Below are 18953 nucleotides of genomic sequence, written 5' to 3'. Positions count from 1 at the left end.
TTCATTTTCAGCAATTTGGCTATGATGTTCTTGGTGCAGTTTATGTTTCTTGTGCTTGGGGTGCTTCAAGCTTCTTAGGTCTATAAGTTTATAGTTTTCATCAGATCTGGGGAAAATCTGGCCATTATAACTTCAAAAATTTTTTACCCACACTCATTTTTTAGGAGACTGTACTTATACATACATTAGGCCCTTGAAATTCTCCAAAAATTACTGATGCTCTTTTCATTAAATTTTTTTCTCTCTGTTTCATGTTAGATCATTTCTATTGCTGTATCTCCAAGTTCACTAATGTTTTCTTCTAAAATGTCTAAACTGCTGTTAATTCCATCTGGTTTATTTTCATTTCAGATATGTGGTTTACATTTCTTAAAATTTGATTTGGTCTTTTAATATCTTCCATGTCTCTTAACTTTTTGGACATTTGGAATACAGTTATAACAACTGTTGTAATGTCTTTACCTGCTAATTCTAATATCTGTGCCAGTTCTGGGTTTATTTGGCTTGTTTGATATTTCTCTTTATTATGGGTAGCCTTTTTTTGCTTCTTTTCAGACTTGATAATCTTTGATCGGATGCCAGACACTGTGAATTTTGAAGTCTTCTTTAGTTTCTTTTAGCAATGTTTTGTAGTTTTCTGAAAACAGTTCCTTTATGTCCTTGGTTAAGTTTATTCCTAAATATTTGATTGTTTTAGTCACTATTTTAAATGGAGTTTTTTTTCTGATTTCCTCCCCAGATTGCACATCAGTAGTGCATAGAAATGCTATTGATTTTTGTGTGTTAATCTTGTATCTCACCATTTTGCTGAACTCATCTATTAGTTATAGTAGCTTTGTTGTGGATTTTTCAGGATTTTCTAGATATAGGATCATGTCACCAATGAATAGTGAAAGTTTTGTTTCTTCCTCTGCTATTTGTGTGCCTTTTATTTCTTTTTCTTGCTTAATTGCTCTAGCTAGAATTTCTAGCACACTATTGAATAATAGTGGTGACTGTGGGTATCTTTGTTCCTGATCTCAGTGGAAAAAGTCAGTCTTTCACAATAGAGTACAATGCTAGCTGTAGGTTTTTCATATACCATATTGAGAAAGCTTCTCTTTATTCCTATCTTTTGGAGTGTTTTTATCAAGAAATGGTGATGTATTTTGTCAAATGACTTTTCTGTTTCAATAGAGAGGATTATATGATTTTTCCTCTTCAATTTATCAGTGTGCTTTATTACACTAATTGATTTTCTTGTGTGGAACAACCCTTGCATACCTGGGATAAAAAAACATTAGATTGTGGTGTATAATTATTTTAATGTGCTTTTGGATTCTGTTCGCAAGTATTTTATTGAGGATTTTTGCATCTATATTCACTATGGATATTGGTCTATAATTTTCTTTTTTCATAGAATCTTTATCTGGTTTTCGTGTTGAGGTAATGTTGGCTTCATAGAATGAGTTTGGTAGAATTCTTTCCTGTTCAATTTTTTGAAGAGCTTGAGCAAGGCTGGTATTAGGTCATCTTTGAATGATTGGTAGAATTCACCTGTGAAGCCATCTGGTCCTGGGCTTTTCATCTCTGGGAGATTTTTGATGAGTGTTTCAATCTTCTCACTTGTGATTGTTTTGTTTAGGTCTTCTATTTCTTGTAGAGTCAGTGTACATGGTTCATGTATTTCTAGGAATTTGTCCATGTCATCTACATTTTCTAGTTTTTTGGCATTCAGTTTTTCATAGTATTCTCTTATGATCTTTCTTATTTTTTTGGATCAATGTTAATCCCCCCCTCCTCCCCCCCCCCCCCCAGTTTCTGATTTAATTTATTTGCATCTTCTCTTTTTTTTTCTTTGCAGTCTAGTTAAGGGTTTGTTGATTTTGTGGATCTTCTCCAAGAACCAACTTTGGTTTTGTTGATTTTCCCTATTGATTTTGTTCTTGATTTCATTTATTTCTGCTCTGATCTTTACTATTTCTTTCCTTTGGCTTGATTTGGGATTAGTCTGCTCTTCTTTTTCTAGTTTCTCCACGTGTGCAGTTTGGTTTTCAATTTTATATCTTTCTTCATTTTTAATGTAAGCACTGTGGGCTATAAATTTCCCTCTCAGCACTGCCTTTGCTGTGTCCCATAGGTTTTGATATGTTGTGTTCCCATTTTCATTTGTCTCAAGATATTTGCTGAGTTCTCTTGCAATTTCTTCTTTGAGTCAGTGATTACTTAAGAGTGTGTTATTTAATTTCCACGTATTTATGAAATTTCCCTTTTTCCATCCATTATTGATCTCTAGCTTCAAACTGTTATGATCAGAGAAAGTATTTTGTATAATTTCAAAGTTTTTAAATTTATTGAGACTTGCTTTATTACTAATATATGGTCTATCTTGGAGAAGGATCCATGAACACTGGAAAAGAATGTATATCCTGCTGTTTTGAGGAGCAATGCTCTGTAGATGTCTGTTAGGTCTAGCTAATTTATTATATTATTCAAGCTCTCTGTTTCTTTATTTTTCCTCTGTTCAGATGGTTCCAGCCAATACTGAGAGTGGTGTATTGAAGTTTCCAACTATTATTGTAGAGAAATCTTTTTCTCCCTTCAGCTTTGCCAGTGTATCTCATGTATCTTGGGGCACTGAGGTTAGGTGTATAAATGTTTAGTCTAGTTATTTCTTCTTGGTGAATCATTCCTTTTATTAATATATAATGACATTCTTCATCCCTTATAACAGTTTTGCATTTAAAATCTATTTTGTCCAATATTAGTATTGCTACTCCAGCTCTTTTTTGGTTACTATTTGTGTAGAATATCTTTTCCAACCTTTCACTTTTAACCTGGTTGTGTTCTTACATCTGAGGCCTTGTAGACAACATATAGAGGGTTCATATTTTTTCATCCATTCTATCAGTCTATATCTTTTGATTGGGAGTTCAAGTAATTAACTTTCAATGTTATTACTGCAAAGGCATTACTTTCTTCATTCATTTTGACCTTTGGCTTTCTGTTGTCATATCATACTTTTGTCTATCTTTTTACCCTTTAATTTACCCTTTTTAATAATCTTCATTTCTACACTCTTCTCCAAGTCCCTGGCCCTGTGGACCCTTTCAGGTCACAGTACTCCCTTTAGTATCTTTTGTAATTCTGGTCTTTTGATAACATATTCTCAGGTTTTTTTTGTCTCTGAAGACTTTGAACCCCCCTTTCAGTTTTGAAGTACAGTTTTGCTGGATACAGAATTCTTATCTGGTAGTTTTCCTCTTTCAGTACCTTGAATACATTATACAACATTTTTCTCTCCTTCATGGTTTCTGATGGGAGGTTGACACTTAATCTTACTGAGTTTCCCTTGTATGTAAAGCTTTGCTTTTCTCTTGCTGCCTTCAGAATCTTCTCTTTATCTCTGATATTTGTCATTTTGAGTAGTAGGTGTCCCAGGGTACATCTATTCAGATTTATTGTTTGGGGTGCATTGTCTTTCTTCGATATTCGTATTCATCTTTCATAAGGGTAGGGAAATTTTCAGAATTATTTCCTCAGGAATTCTTTCTGCTCTTTTCCATTTACTTTTCCTTCTGGGATACCGATAATGCATAAGTTTTTGCATTTCACATTGTCATTCAATTCCCTGAGACCCAGTTCCATTTTTTTCCCATTCTCTTCCTGTTTCTTGTCCTTTCCAGTTCAGATGTTTGCCTTCAAAGTCACTAATTCTGTCTTCAAACAATTCAAATCTGCTCTTTTGTGGCTCTAATGTACTTTAATCTCATCCATCATGCTTTTCATTCCCATAATGTCTATTACTTTTCTTTGCAGACTTTCAAAGACCAGGGTTGGGCAGGCTGATCACTGATCATGGATTTTAATTAGTGATTTGCATCATGGGGGCCTGGCTTTGAGGGAGTTTCAACCTGCCCCAGACAGAGGATGTAGATTTAAAGATGTGTGCACTTCCTGAGAGATGCAAGGCCAGTTAGCTGAAAGGGCTACATTTTCTGGGCAGTCCAGGGAAGTTCAGCTTTGGAAGCCATCAGAGAAGCTCTTGGTACTCTTCCTGATTGCTTTTCCAGGGCACTTGGGAGCCAGTCTGCACCTCTTTCATGAGTCCCTGGTCTTGATTTGGCTGGGAAAGACTGACTTGGGAAAATTCTTTCCTGCATGGTCCTCCTCCCAGGATTTACTTTCCAGGCAAAAACAGCTTGAGACAATGAAAAGAATATAAAAAATTCCAGAGGTGGGCAGTCTGAGGCAAAGACATTTTGGCTTCAAACATTCAGGAGAGGGGCTCTGTCTCCTGGGAAACAGAGGGAATAACAAAAAATCCTGTAACAAAAGGACTCCAAAACAAGTAACAAGCCAAAGCCCAGGACAAGACAGAGGCCCCCAAAAGATAGGGAAAATCCTGCACAATACATTTGCCTTGGGAAGACCGTCCTGATAGGAAGACTGAAGCTTCCTCTCTCTGTCTTATCACCAGCTGGTTATAAAGTAAAAAAAAAAACAAAACCAGACATCCCAAGGAATAAATCCTAGAGTTAACATTATAAACTATTATTATTAATAATAAAATGCACAGTGTGCAACAAAAGAATAAAAGACACACAAAGAAACAGGAAATGATGACCCAACCAAAGGAAAAGGATAAAAATACAGAAAACACTGACAAAAAAGACAGGAATGTGGACATACCAAAGAAAGACTTTAAAGAAATAATATTAAAAATGCTCAAGGAGATGAAAGAAAAACAAAGAACTAAAGACTATAAGGATAACAATGAATGAGCCAAATAATATTCTAAGGAAAGAGACAAAAAATTTTTTTAAATGAACCATTCAGAACTACTGGAATTGAATACCACATAACTGAAATGAAAAATGCCAGAAGGGTTTCAAGATCATATTGGAGCTGGCAGAAGAAAGAATCAGGGAATTTGAATACAAGACACTGAAATGAGACAGGCTGAGAAGCAGAAAGAAAAAAGAATTATTCAAAGTGAAAATAGACACCTCTGGCACACCATCAAGTGCACCAATGTATGTATTATGGGAGTCCCAGAAGGAGAATGAAGAAAAAAAGAGGCAGAAGGAATATTCAAGGAAATAATGACAGAGATCTTCCTAAACTTAGCAAAAGACATAAATATGCACATCCAAGAATCCCAGAGAATACCAAATGTGAAGAAAAATATACCACATACATAATGATCACACTAGCAAACGCAAAGGACAAGGAGAGGGTTCTGAAAGCTGCACGAGAATAGCAACATACTATGTATGGGAGCTCCGATTAGATTGAGTACTGATTTCTCAGCAGAAACCATGGAGGCAAGAAGGCAGTGGCCTGAAATATTTGAAGTGCTGAAATAAAACTGTCAACCAATAAATTACTGGAATACAGCATATTAACACAATGAAAGTTAAAAAAATTATGATCTCAATTGATGTAGAAAAGGTATTTGATACAAACAGAGCACTAGGAGTAGAAGGACATTTTCTCAGAGTGATAAAGGGCATATATGAAAAGCCCACAGCTAACATCCTACTTAATGATGAAAGACTGAAAACTTTCCCTCTAACATCAGGAACAAGACAAAGATGCCCACTGTTATTCAACATTGTACTGGAAGTTCTTGCCTGAGCATTTAGGCAAGAAATAGAAGGCATCCAAATTGGGAAGGAAGATGTAAAACCTTCCTTATACACAGATGATATGATTCCATATACAGAAAATTCTCAAAAATCCATGACAAAGGGCCTAGAGATAATAAATGTATTAAAAAAATGGCAGTGTACAAGATCAACACCTCAGAATCAGTAGTCTTGTGTTTCTCTACACAAACAATAAACAATCAGATGAATAAATCCTGGGAAAAATTCCATTCACAATAGCAAGTACAATAATAAAATACATATGAATAAATCTGACCAAGGATATAAAGGACTTGTACACAGAAAACTACAAAATATTACTAAAAGAAATTAAAGATGACCTAAATAAATGGAAGGACATTTGGTGTACATGGACTAGAAGACTAAATGTCATTAAGATGTCGATACTACCCAAAGCATTTCTAGATTCAATGTAATTCCAATCAAAATAAGAACTGGGAAGCTGCTGTGACTCAATCAGTTGGGCTCCCACCTACCATATGGAAGGCCCTGGGTTCACATCCCGGGGCCTCCTTATGAAAGCAGGCTCACCTGTACACTGCGGAGAGCCGCTGGCCTAGGCACCATGGAGTGCTGTCCAGCCTGCAAGTGCTGCGGAGTGCTAACTCAGCAAGGTGATGCAACAAAAAGGGAGACAAGCAAAAACACAGAAGAGCGCATAGCAAATGGACACAGAGAGCAGACAGCAAGCAAGCTGCAAAGGGGGGGAATAAATAAAAATAAGTACAGACACAGAAGAACACACAGCAAATGGACACAGAGAGCAGACAATGCAAAAAGCTGGAAGCAGGGGGAGGGGGGCATAAAAAAAATTCCAAGAACCTTGTTTGCAGAAATGGAAAAGCCAATCATTGAATTTATATGAAGAGGTGAGGGGCCCCAAATAGCTAAAGCCATCTGAAAAAGAATGAATTTTGAGGAGTCACACTTCCTGATCTTAAAACTTATTACAAAGCTATAGAAATCAAAACAGCATGGTGCTGTACAAGATAGACATATACACCAATGGAATCTAATTGAGAGCTCAGAAATCAACCCTCTCATATATGGCCAACTGATTTTTGACAAGTGTGCAAAGACCACTCAACTGGGAAAGAATAGCCTTTCCAAAAAATGATTCTGGGAAAACCAGATCTCCATTTGAAAAGCGGAGGAGAGAGAGTGAGAGAGAGAGAGAGATAGAGAGAGAGAGAGAGTCGGGGGACCCCTACTTAACACAATATATAAAAATCAGCTCAAAATGGATCAAAGTTCTAAATATAAGAGTTAAAACTAACACACCCTTAGAAGTAAACATAGGGAAGCATCTTGAGGACCTTGTGTTAGGCAATGGTTTCTTAGACTTTACCCAAAGCACAAGGAACAAAAGAAAAAGTAGATAAAAGGGAATTCATCAAAATTTAAAAAATTTTTGAGCCTCAAAGGACTTTATCAAGAAAATAATACAACAAAACAAAACAACCTACACAATGAGAGAAAATATTTGGAACCACATATCTGATAAAGTTTAATATCCAGAATATATAAAGAAATCCTTCAACAACAACGAAAAGACAAACAACCCAATTTAAAAAATGGGCAAAAGACTTGAACAGATAGATATCTCACCAAAGAAGATATAGAAATGGCAAGAAAGCACATGAAAAGGTGTGCAATATCATTAGCCACCAGGGAAATACAAATCAAAACCACAATGAGATACCATTTCACATCCGTTAGAATAGCTCCTATTTTTTAAAAAAAAAAGCATTAGAGAGGATGTGGAGAAATAGGAACACTCATTCATTCCTGGTGGCATTATATAATGGTGCAGCCACTGTGGAAGACAGTTTAGTGGTTCCCCAGAAAGTTAAGCATAGAACTACCATATACCACTACCAGGTATATATCTCAAGAAATTGAAAACAGACTCAAATGGATCTTTGCACACCAATGTTCCTAGAGACATTATTCACAATTGCCAAAAGATGAAAGCAGCCCAAGTGTCCATCAACCAATGAATGGATAAGTAAAATATAATATATGCATACACTGAAATACTATTCAGCTGTAAAAAGGAATGGAATCCTAATACAAGCAACAACACGGATGAACCTTGAATACATCACGCTGAATGAAATAAGCCAGACACAAAAGGACAAATACTGTATGTTCTCACTGATCTGAAGCAATTAAAATAAGCAAACTCATAGAGTAGGAATCTATACTAAAGGTTACGAGGGGATGGGTCAGAGATAGGGGATGGGAGGCTAAGGATTTATATATACAGGGTTCCTATTTAGAATGATGGAAATGTTTTGGTAATGGATTACATTCACATGTTGTGCTACCATCACCACCATCCATTATCAAAACTTTGCCATTATCCCAAGTAGAAACTCTGTACAATATAAGCGTTAACTCCTTATCTCCTAACCCACCTGGTCTCCTGGTAACCTGTATTCTAGATTCTGTTGCTATGAGTTGCTTTTCCTTATTGTTTTATATCAGTGAAAAATTTTTTGACCTGTGTTTACCTTTCATTAGAAAATTCATATTTAAAGCAGTATGACATTAATTAATGTGTTCATTTAATTAATGATTAAACAAAATTAATTAAATTACTCCTTCCTATTCTTGTTGCTACATTTTTTCCTTTTTGTTCTCAGCCAAGACTTTGTCTTACAGGAGAAATTACCCACATTGTCTAGGAATAGGTTGTCTTTCTCTATGGAGGTTGCAGCTTACAGAGTAGCGGGCTGGGACACCTTTTACTAGGGACCTGGGTTCTGCTCTCACCCCAAAAAAGTCCTGTCCAAGAATTCTCTCTGTGGACCAGGGTTGCCTCCACTCCTGTGTAATCTTGCCTGTTCCCAACCTCTGCACACGCCTTGGAAGAAGCCAAGCCAGTGTGCCTTTCTAATTTCTGTCTTGGTGGTTTGTAGTGGCTTCTAATTGTGTGTGTTTCCTCAGCCTTTCCCATCTCTGCTATTTTCCCACATTTTCAGGGTTTTGCTAATTCACTTTCCTCAGTACTGCTTGAAGGGGTGGGGTGGGGGGGGATCAGGTGCCTCGGGACTTCACAATACTATCCTGATTTCTTTTTGCTTGGCTGCCTCTTGAAATTTTTGACATATTGTGGCTCTGCTTTCTTTGGTAGTAGCTGCTGATTTTTAAAAAATTGTCTTTTGTTCACTTTTAAGTTTTAGAAGAGAAAGATGAGGAAAAGATGGATACACAAGAAGTCATTTGAGGTCTATGGAGGGCATAACAGTGAGCTCTTCTGAGTGGTGAGGGGTGAGGGCTGCGAAATGAGAAAGATTGGTGCTAAGTAGATGGGCATCTCTTCATTCATGCTAGTGCCCCAATCTGGCTTTTAGCTTCATAGGAAAGTGAGGACAATTTTGTGTGTACACAGTGTACACAGGTCTGCTTTTGAGTATTTTATAAATTCTCAGTGATAATGATGCTAGACATCCATGTACATATTTGCTACTTGTTCTATATATTAGAGCTTTAGAATCTTTGTACCACAGAACTCAAGCTGGTGGAACCAAATTGTTTGCAACTTAGACAAAACAAAAAGTATAAACCGATGAAAGAGAATATGTCTTTATTTGCATGTTAGCAAATCTTTGTTCAGTTTTTGTTTCATAATCATCTGTGAAATATTTCAGTCTATTACACTGAGGACATAAATATCTTAGCTAGTGCTCAACAGAGCAACAGGAGAAAAGCAAAGATTTCCTAAGGATAACAGTATGCCAATTGATTAGCAAAGTTTGGAAATTTCTGACTTGACTTTGGGTCCACAATTTGAGAAGAAGAAAGACGAGACGGAGAGAAGGGAAAAGAGGAAGGGAAAAAGAAGAATTTAACTGCATATTCAAGGATATACATAGCATTTTAGATCAGGAATTCACTTGCAGTGATATTAGGCTCTGCGCTTCCTCTGTTCTGACATGGAAACTGCATTGCAGAGTATCCTCAGCCTCACTGTAATTGCAGAGTTCATAATTGGGAATTTGAGCAATGGATTCATAGTACTAATACACTGCATCGACTGGGCCAATGGAAGAAAGCTCTCCTCAGTTAATCAAATCTTCACTGCCTTGGCTATCTTCAGAATTGGTCTGCTCTGGGAAATGTTAATATATTGGTTTGCAACTCTGTGTTTTTCAAGCTCATTTATACCTGGAACAGAAATAAGAATTCTTAGTTTTGCATGGATAGTTACCAACCACTTTAGCAGCTGGCTTGCTACGATCCTCAGCATCTTCTATTTGCTCAAAATCGCCAATTTCTCCAGCCCAGTTTTTCTCTACCTGAAGTGGAGAGTTAAAAAAGTGATTCTGGCGATACTGCTAGGTAACTTATTCTTCTTGCTTTTAAATCTGATACAAATAAACGTATATATTAATGACTGGTCTCATCGGTATGAAAGAAACACAACTTGGAATTCCAGAATGCGTGACTTTACAGTATTTTCAGGTCTGACCTTATTCACTATGTCTATGTTCACCTTCATCCCATTTACTGTAGCCCTGGTTTCTTCTCTGCTGCTAATCTTCTCCCTGTGGAAACATCTCAAGAACATGCAGCTTAATTCTAAAAGACCCAGTGATCCCAGCACCAATGCCCACATAAATGCCTTGAAAACTGTCGTCTCATTCCTCCTACTCTATTTTATTTTTTTTCTGTCCTTTCTCATTGCATGGGTTTCTAAGATGATGCAGAAAAAACTGGTCTTCCTACTTGCACAGATTATTGGATTTGCCTATCCATCAAGTCACTCATTTATCCTGATTCTGGGAAACTCTAGGCTAAGGCAGCCCTTTCTTTTGGTGCTTTGGTGGCTGAAGTGTGGGCAGAAAGATGAGAAACTCATGGTTCCATAAACCTTTCAGTAGTAATCTTGTATGTTCTAGATTTAAAAAGGAGTTGTGAAAATATATTTTATAGTTGGTCATTGTAAAGATTTCAAATGTATATCTAGAATTGTGTCTTACATATGTGGCTTTTTTTTTTTAATATTTATTTATTTATTTCTCTCCCCTTCTCTCCCCTCCCCCCCATATACCATATGTGGCTTATTACATATTTGCATTGTGTATTTGTATATTATCAAGAATTAGAAACTTTTTTGGTAAATCATTGATAGATCCCATTGTAATTTTAAAATATGTCCTACAGAACATGTTGATGGTAATACATGAACTTCCAATCTCTGGGCTGGTAATGGTCCTTCAATGATAAATCACTCATTAGGGATTGGTGTTTGAAGTAAATATTTTATTATATCACGTACCCCTATTTAACTGGTGACAGATATTTGGAAAAGAAATTGGGAAATTTTGGGTTTGCAACTGTTACTAGTACTAATAGGATGGGGGAATTGAAGAGGAATAACAGGTTAAATAAATAGAATAGCTGCCGTTTAAAACAATGCCTTTCCTTTTTTAGAAAATATATCATATATAATGTGTACATATGCCCCATGAATATTTACATTTTTATCTTTTTAAATAAACTTTATTGGGTATCATCTACATATAATAAAATGCCACACTTTTTTAGCATACAGTTCAAACAATTTTGACATATGTATACACCTGTGTACTACAATATCAATTCTATATCAATAAATATACTAACTATTTCCACCATTACCCCAGGCATTCCTTTGTGTCCTTTGCAGTTCATCCTCTTGTCCCCCTTCACTTCTTCCCAGACAACTACTCATCTGCTTTTGGTAACTGTAAAAGAATTCTAGGTTTCTGGGATTTCAAATACATGGAGTCAAGCAGTATGTGCTGCTGTATATGAGACTTTTTAAACTCACCGTAATGTTTTTGAGATTCATCCAAGTTGTCATTCAATCAGTAGTTTGTCCCTTTTTTTTTAATCCCTGAGTAGTATTCCTGAGTAGTATAGAGACAACACATTTTAAAAAAAATCCTTTTACCTGTTGATGAATATTTGAACGTTCCCCCATTTTTGGCTATTTTTATGAATAAAACTATCGACATTCATGTAGATGACTCTTTCTGGTTATATGACTTTGTTTGTCTTGGGTAAATGTCTAGTAATAAAACTGTTGGATTACCTGGTAAGCATGTTTAACTTTGTTAAAAACTACCAAAGAGTTTCTCCAAAATGGTTATTTTATATTTCCACTAGCAATGCATGAGAATCCCCTATATTTTTTATGTAACATTTATATAATCTAAAACTTCTTTAAAAAATAAAATAAAGGAATATTTGTTTAAAAAAATCATTGAATTTTTAAAAATAGTTATAAGATTATTCACATTTTCCATTTCTTGTCTTTTAAGGAATTTGTCCATTTTATCTAAGCTGTCTAATTCATTGACATAATCTCATAAATAATATTCCCTTAATTTCATTTCAATGTTCTATAGAATCTGTATGTTTGTTTTAATTTTCAATCTGTTCTGTGCCTTGTCACTTCTTGATCTTTCCATTTTGAGGTTATTAATATAACTTATTTTTTTCAAAGAACCAGCTGTATTGATTTTCTTTTTCTATTTCACTGATTTCTTGTCTTATATTTATTATTTTGGAGCTGGAACTCCAAACCTCCAGGCTGGTGTAAGCACATGGTCTGAATTTATAGCTGCTTGCTACTTGAAAACAAGTCTGTCAGCCTCCTAGGAGGAAATTAATTGCTCTTCACTGCTTGCATTTTGCCTTCTCCTCAGCAAATTGCATATTTAACACCTCACTAAGAAGTACTAATTCTTGTTTTATTCACAACTCATTCAAATATCAGAAATACAATCCAAACTAATCTAAGCAAAAAGATTGTGTCCCATGACTGTGAACAGATATCAGACTACTTCAGATGCTCTAAGAAAGAGCTGTAGGTTCCAAGGTTTCTGGACCTGAAGTAGAGGGACCAAGTTTATCCACACACCTTCTCTATCCATCTCTCACCTCTATTTATCTCTGCCTGGACTTATTTTATTGAATGGCACCTTTTCATGTGGCAGAGAGTATTTAGGAACCCCAAGTCTACTCCTTTATCTGTTCCAAACCAAGAGGAGTAGAAGACTACAACTCTACCTTGGTTTCTTATTTGTACTCTGGTGGCCAAGAGAATTGGTCCTATGATTAAAAAGTCCAAATCAAAGAGAAAAATTGCACAGACCATGTAAAACAGGCAAGGATGGCTTTATTCATGATTAACTTAGTAGGGGAGAGAAAGTAGAAGTCAGCTCCATCGAAGCAAAAGACAGCAAGCTTTTTAAGCACTAGGAGTGGGTAAGTGGAAAAGTACTGGGAGATATTGATACCACCAAGAGGGTGCATTTGCCTGATGTGTACAAAAGCCAATACCGAGTCACCAGGATTTTGAGAAAAGAAAAAGTTTATTGTGTAGTTGGCCAGCAAGGAGACTGGAGGCAAGCCGCAGATCAGTCTCTCTACGCAAAGTGGGTGCTGGGATTTTACACTGTCTGAGGAGGGCGGGTATAAGGGAGTAGATAAAAATGGGGTGAGATGCTGCAGGCCTTTGGGCAAGGCAGGTGAGTGGTGTAGTTAAATGGTGGGATGAGATGATGTGGGCCAATCCATTTTGAGAAAGGTGGAGTTAAACGGAACATGCTCTAGTGCAATTATGCTTTGTCCTAAAATGGAGGCCTCTCATGCTCTGTGACTAGAACCTGTTAGAGCTGGATTCAGAACCAGTAACTTTTCTAGCAAGGTAGCAAGGCTCCTGAATAAACATGAAGAGGTGGGCATTTGAATGAAAGCTAGAAACTTCTATAAACCAGTAACGGAGGGGCTACTCTGAAAAGTGGGTTAGTGAGCGGCGGTTTTGGAGAGTGAGAAAGTGGTGGTTTTGAAGGGTGGGAAAGTTTCAATATTAAGGAAGTTTGATTACTAGGCTGGATGGGTAATTTATGGAGGCTGTGATTAGGACTATTTGGTTTGGAACATTTTCCTTTGCCATTTTTCGGCCACCTGGAGCCTGTAAGGGCCAGTATAGAGGAAGAGGAAGATAAGTAGCTCTATGTAGTTAGTACTTCTATTATTATAAATAGGTAGTTGTCTCTCAGCTGCCTGGATAGTGCAAGGTCGAAGGTGAGAGGGAGGTTAGGGGCCTGGAGTCAGGAAGAAGCCTGTCTCAAGTTTAGTCAAGCAAAAGAGAACTTAAGGTCCTTTCAGCCAGTCCCATCATGTAAGTAAAATTAGATGAATGCGCTTGGCAGAAAAATCTGTTCTTGCACAGTTCTTATAGAGGTCAACAGAGGTCTCTATAGGCCTACGTAGATGTTCTCTGTAGATGGCAAAACTAACTTAATGATGGTAATAATAGTTGATAGTTAACTCTCATGACAGCCTATAAGGTATCAATAACTATTTTAATTGATTTAGATGTTGCATCTCATACAATGTTTATCACAATGCTTTCAGGTTTATGCTGTAATTATACTTCTTCATTAAAATGAGAAAATGATGTCCAGAGAGGTAGAGTTAGAAGTCAAATTTTACACAGCTATTCAGGAGTGAAGCAGATATTTGAACTCAGGTAATCTGACTCCTAAACCACTGTTATCCTGTTTTATAGCTAAAGTCCAATTGCCATTCAGGACATAAGGGGATAAAAGTTTCAATAACTTACTACAAAGAGATACATACTGGATCTGATACATAATTTTGCTCCAAAGCCAACAACATGATTAATACAGCAGATTGAGCACAGCTAAAAGGTAAATTTCTAAGATGTAAATTCAAGCCAAGTAATTGCCCCAAGAACCCCATGAGAAAAACAACAAGATGAAAAGTGCGAAAACCAAAACAAGGAGACACTGGAGACAGAGCCCAAATTTTTAACACTGGCTTTCTTCCCCTGGATAATCACCCCGGTGAATGGAAATGCACAAATTGATAGTTCCTTTGGTATAGTGATGCACTTCTGAGTTTTTACAAGCAGTGGTGCAGCCAGAATTAAGCTTCATTCTTGGAAGGATCTCATTTTAGGTGGATGATGTTGACAGCAGCTGTGTATTTCTGTGATGATTTGGGGGAGGCCAGGAAGCGTGGACCTCCCTCTGGGAATGAACTGCACTCTCTCCTGTCATCTCCTTCATGCTGCTATCTATGTGCAAGTGTTTCTACTCCTCTTGCCATTAAAGGAACTATGTGACTTTTGACTCTGCTACTGGTTTCTTTTTCTCAACCCATCTCACTGGGTGGTGTATTCCTATTACACTTAGAACTTTCCTTAGGAATTGTTGCTGAATTTTATCAAGTGCCTTTTATGGCATCTTTAAATATAATTTTATAGTTTTATTCCTCTACATTGTTACTTAAATAAACTTTCTCATGTTGAACTTTCCTCAAGCATCTGGAAAAACTCTAATTAGATACTGTTTTAGTTTGCTAAAGGCTACCAAAAGCAATATACCAGAAATGGGTTAGCTTTTACAATTGGGATTTACTATCTTATAAGCTTCCAGTTTTGAGAGTGGGGAAAATGTCCAAATCAAAGCTACACTAGGCGATGCTTTTTTCTCCAAAGACTGGCTGTCAGTGATCCTGGATTCCTTTACCAGTGGGAAGGCACATGGCAATGTCTCTCTTCTTCTCCCAGTCTCAACACTTTCAGCTTCCTGATTTCTATGGCTTCCTTTCTCAGCTTCCATGAGTTTCTCTCTGTGTGTTTCTCTCCATACTCATTCCATTCATAAAGGACTCAAGTAAGAGGGTTAAGATTTACCCCAGGTCACGTCTTACTGAATTAATCTAATCAAAGGACCCTTACCTGGAGCGAGCTAATCAAAAGGTCCCCCCTGTAATAGGTTCACATTCACAGGAATGGATTAGCTCTAAGGACATGATTATGTGGGGTCCACACAGCATCAAACTCTCACACTGAACCTTCAGATCTCCAAAATACATGTTCTTTCCATATGCAAAATGGACATGCATTCCATCACAATACCCCAAAGCCTTAAATCTTTTTAGGAACAATATTAAGTACAAAGTCTCTTCAAAATTGGTTATAGGTATTGTCTATTCTGGGGCAAAATTACCCTCAGGCTGCAGACCTGTGAAACTGAGAACAAGTTATCTGCTTACAATATATAATGGAGAGGCAGTTATAGGATACATGTTCCCAATGCCATAGGGAGAAATTGGATGGAAAACAGGTTACAGGTCCCAAACAGTTCTGAAAACCTGGAGCAATGCATACTCCATTAGGTTTCAAGGTCTGAAAGTCATGGCAGTTTGAAGCTGGGTGAACCTCAGAAGATCATGTCTTTAGAGGCAATCCATTCCTGTTCATGTAAACCTATGTAGGTGGGACCTTCTGATTAGATTCATTTAAGGGAGCTTCCTTTTGATTAGATCATTTCAGTAGGGCACGAACCAGGATGGGTCTTAATCCTTTTACTGGAGTCCTTTATAAAAGGTGGAATACAAGCGTCAGGCACAGAAAAATGCTGCAGAGACAGAGAAACCCCAAGAGGCTAAGAGGGAGGTTCTGGAGGCTGGAGGTTGGAATCAGTTGAGCAAGAAGGCATAGAAAGAAGCCCCTGAGAAGCTGAAAGAGGTAAGGCCTGAAGGAAAGGAGAGAATCTGATCACCCAGAGCTGAGCTCAGGAAGAAGACAGAGCCCAGCAGAGCTGCTATTATATTATGTCCTGCCATGTGCCTGATCACCCACACTGCAATTTGGTGAGACACTATCTTTTGATGATGCTTTGATTTGGACACCTCCATGGCCTCAGAACTGTAAGCTTTTAACCTCATAAATTCCCATTGTAAAAACCAACCCATTTCTGATATATTGCTCCCTGCAAGCGTCATCTATGGAACCAGGATTTCCTGACCTCAGGCCTGATGGAGCAGCCCTGAAGCCATGTTCTTGGTTGCACCTTCGTCAAGCATCACGGTGGTGGCTGAACTCCAGACCTAACCAACCAAGGACACTCGGGTGATGGCCAGACTCTCCCCATTTCCAGGGCACAGGCTCAACCCCCTTAGTACAGTGGGCAGGGCCAGAGCTGGAGGTGGAGGACAGACCTCCTGCTCTGGTGGGGGAGCCGGGGCAGCCACGGCAGGAAGAAGGGCTGGACCCTGCACCGTGACCTGTGCCACCGCCCCACGGCCCCGCAGCCCCGGCTCCCCAGGAGCGTGGAGCCGTGGCTGTCCCAGCCCCACCCAGCACTCGTGGTGACGGCTGACTCCGATGTGTCCACGTGGATCCAGGCTCAGAGGTGCGGGAGACGCTGTACCACGTCCTAAAGGATGTGCCCTTCGTGTGTTCTGCCTCAGAGAGAAGCTCTTTTCCTGGGTCCTCAAAGGTCTTTCTAAAAGGTCTGGGCCCTGGGGATCCCCGTGACAGTATTTTCCAAAAGGGAATATATGGATAAACCTGAAGCCCTGCAGCTCTGAAGTAATACATTCCAAGAAGTCAAGCATGAATAGCTGTCCTTGCCCTGTCCTGCCTCCGGAGTCGAGCATATCTGAAAATCTGTGGATTTCCAAACCACTAATGTCAAGAAGCACTTTTTCCTCCCTTTTTATCAGGGATACATATAACCAATCAATACCTCAGTCACCTCCTGGGAAAATTAAGCCACCCAAAGGAAAAATGAACAAGCAACAACCCACCTGTATAATGAATGCTAGTAAGCTATGACCCAGGCAAGTCTATGGGACAGTTGTAAAAACAGTGCTGTTGCTGGAAAAAGGAGATTAGGAAAGGTAGTAGTGTGTGTGACTCTTCTAAATATGAAGATAAAAAAAACAGAGAAATGAAAGTGTGAAGAAATGAAAGTGTGAACTTGAAACTGACCATAAGGTATGGATGGGAAAAACCAAGATGAAAGCCAGAAAGGAAATTCTGTGGCTAAGGTTTCAGATATTGCTCAGAGAAGAGGAAGAGTGGTTCAAGTTTCTTCTCCAGCAAATACACTAAAAGCTTAGGTAAGTACAGAAAGAAAAAGTGTTTCAAAGTAAGAACATGGATCATGCAAAAGCTCAACAAGGACTGAAAATTGCCAAAGAAAAGGCACAGGAGAGGTAAAATGAAACCTCTACTTCTAAAAATGCACATTCAAAAGTCCATTTCATGCATCCATATCAGACTCCTAGCTCAGGTTCTTTTCCACCTTGGGTTTGTTTAAAACCCCAAAGGTACAGAAATGAAGAAAACAACTCTTTAGTGAAGACAGGCCTTGAGAAAATGCACAGTGGCAAGATGGCACCCAAGCCCCAGCTCAGCCGGTGAGGCCCTTCAGAAAACCAGAGGCCACAAAAGGCCCTGAAGAGGCCAGCAGGGAGGTTCAGGACACAGATGACGTACGTGTGACTGGTGAGCAGGATGAGCCACAGACGTAGGGCAAAAAGGGCAACAAAAGCAATATCCCTGCTTATATCGCCCTAATCAAAAGAAATCTGACTCTTCCAGCGCATCGATCTGTAGCACCGATAGCAGATAGCTTGAAAGTCAGAGTGTGGTCTTCTGGAAGGCAGCGTGCACCTTCCACCTCCTCTACTTCCTCCTCTTCAAAGGTAGAGAAAAAGCTCAATCATTCTTGAAAATCAAAGTCCTTTTCCAAAAAAACCTCTCTAAATGTGTCACACCAGAGGGCAGGACCATACGTGTAGGGGACACTGTTTGTACCAAGATTTATGGCTTCCCTTGATGGCCAGCCTGTATTCTCACCGTAACTGTGAGCCTTTTAGTCTGACAGGAGCCCATGTTTCCTGGTTTGGGTGTCCCACTTCTTTCCTTGTTCTTTCACAACTTGTCCCTTTCTAGAAAACTTCCAGTCATGCTTTGATAAGAAGAGAAAGGGTCTGTATCACAAGGCTGTCACTGAGCTGGCCCCTGAAATGTGCTCTGTTGACACAGTTTGACACGTGAATGTGGACAGTAAGGTAGGCAAGAAAAATTGGAAGGCGCTGCAGATTTTCTAGTCTAGTTAGGAATAACTTCTACAATTGCCTGTCCAAATTGGAGACAGAAATTGCACTCCGGTGACTGTTCTGTTTGTTGGTTTGGTTTGGTGTTTTACTTACCTTAGAGCCATTTTTTGACCAGAAGTTTATTGTCTTAAAGAAGTGAAATGTTAGTAGTATTTTTCAGTTGTGAAGTCGAATCACACTAAGGGACAGGAGCCATAGCCTCAAATGAAAGTGAATTTTTGCAGGGAATGTTAATAGTCCTTTTGTATGTAGTACTGTGTGTGTGTATATACACACACATACACACAAGTAACCTACATATATGTACTATAAATATAGCTTGTCACTGTGTGACACAGGTTGCAGACATGGGATTGC

At 38.3% G+C, this 18953-nt stretch overlaps 1 protein-coding gene and 1 pseudogene across 1 annotated transcript; both read left to right on the top strand.

The window, feature by feature from the left end:
- Window positions 1–9592: 9592 nt before the first annotated feature.
- On the top strand, window positions 9593–10509 carry LOC101418380 (taste receptor type 2 member 13). The gene is given in 2 exon segments (XM_004468278.2): window positions 9593–10480; window positions 10483–10509. Coding segments are annotated over 2 exon segments (915 nt in total).
- Window positions 10510–11708: 1199 nt separating this feature from the next.
- On the top strand, window positions 11709–18534 carry LOC101417939 (PWWP domain-containing protein 2A pseudogene; annotated as a pseudogene).
- The last annotated feature ends 419 nt before the right edge of the window (window positions 18535–18953 follow it).

The sequence above is a fragment of the Dasypus novemcinctus genome, chromosome 20 (genome assembly GCF_030445035.2).
Source record: "Dasypus novemcinctus isolate mDasNov1 chromosome 20, mDasNov1.1.hap2, whole genome shotgun sequence".
In the NCBI taxonomy this organism is placed as follows: Eukaryota; Metazoa; Chordata; class Mammalia; order Cingulata; family Dasypodidae; genus Dasypus; species Dasypus novemcinctus.
Note: the sequence above shows the minus strand (reverse complement) of the source record. Positions and strands in the feature narration are given on the sequence as shown.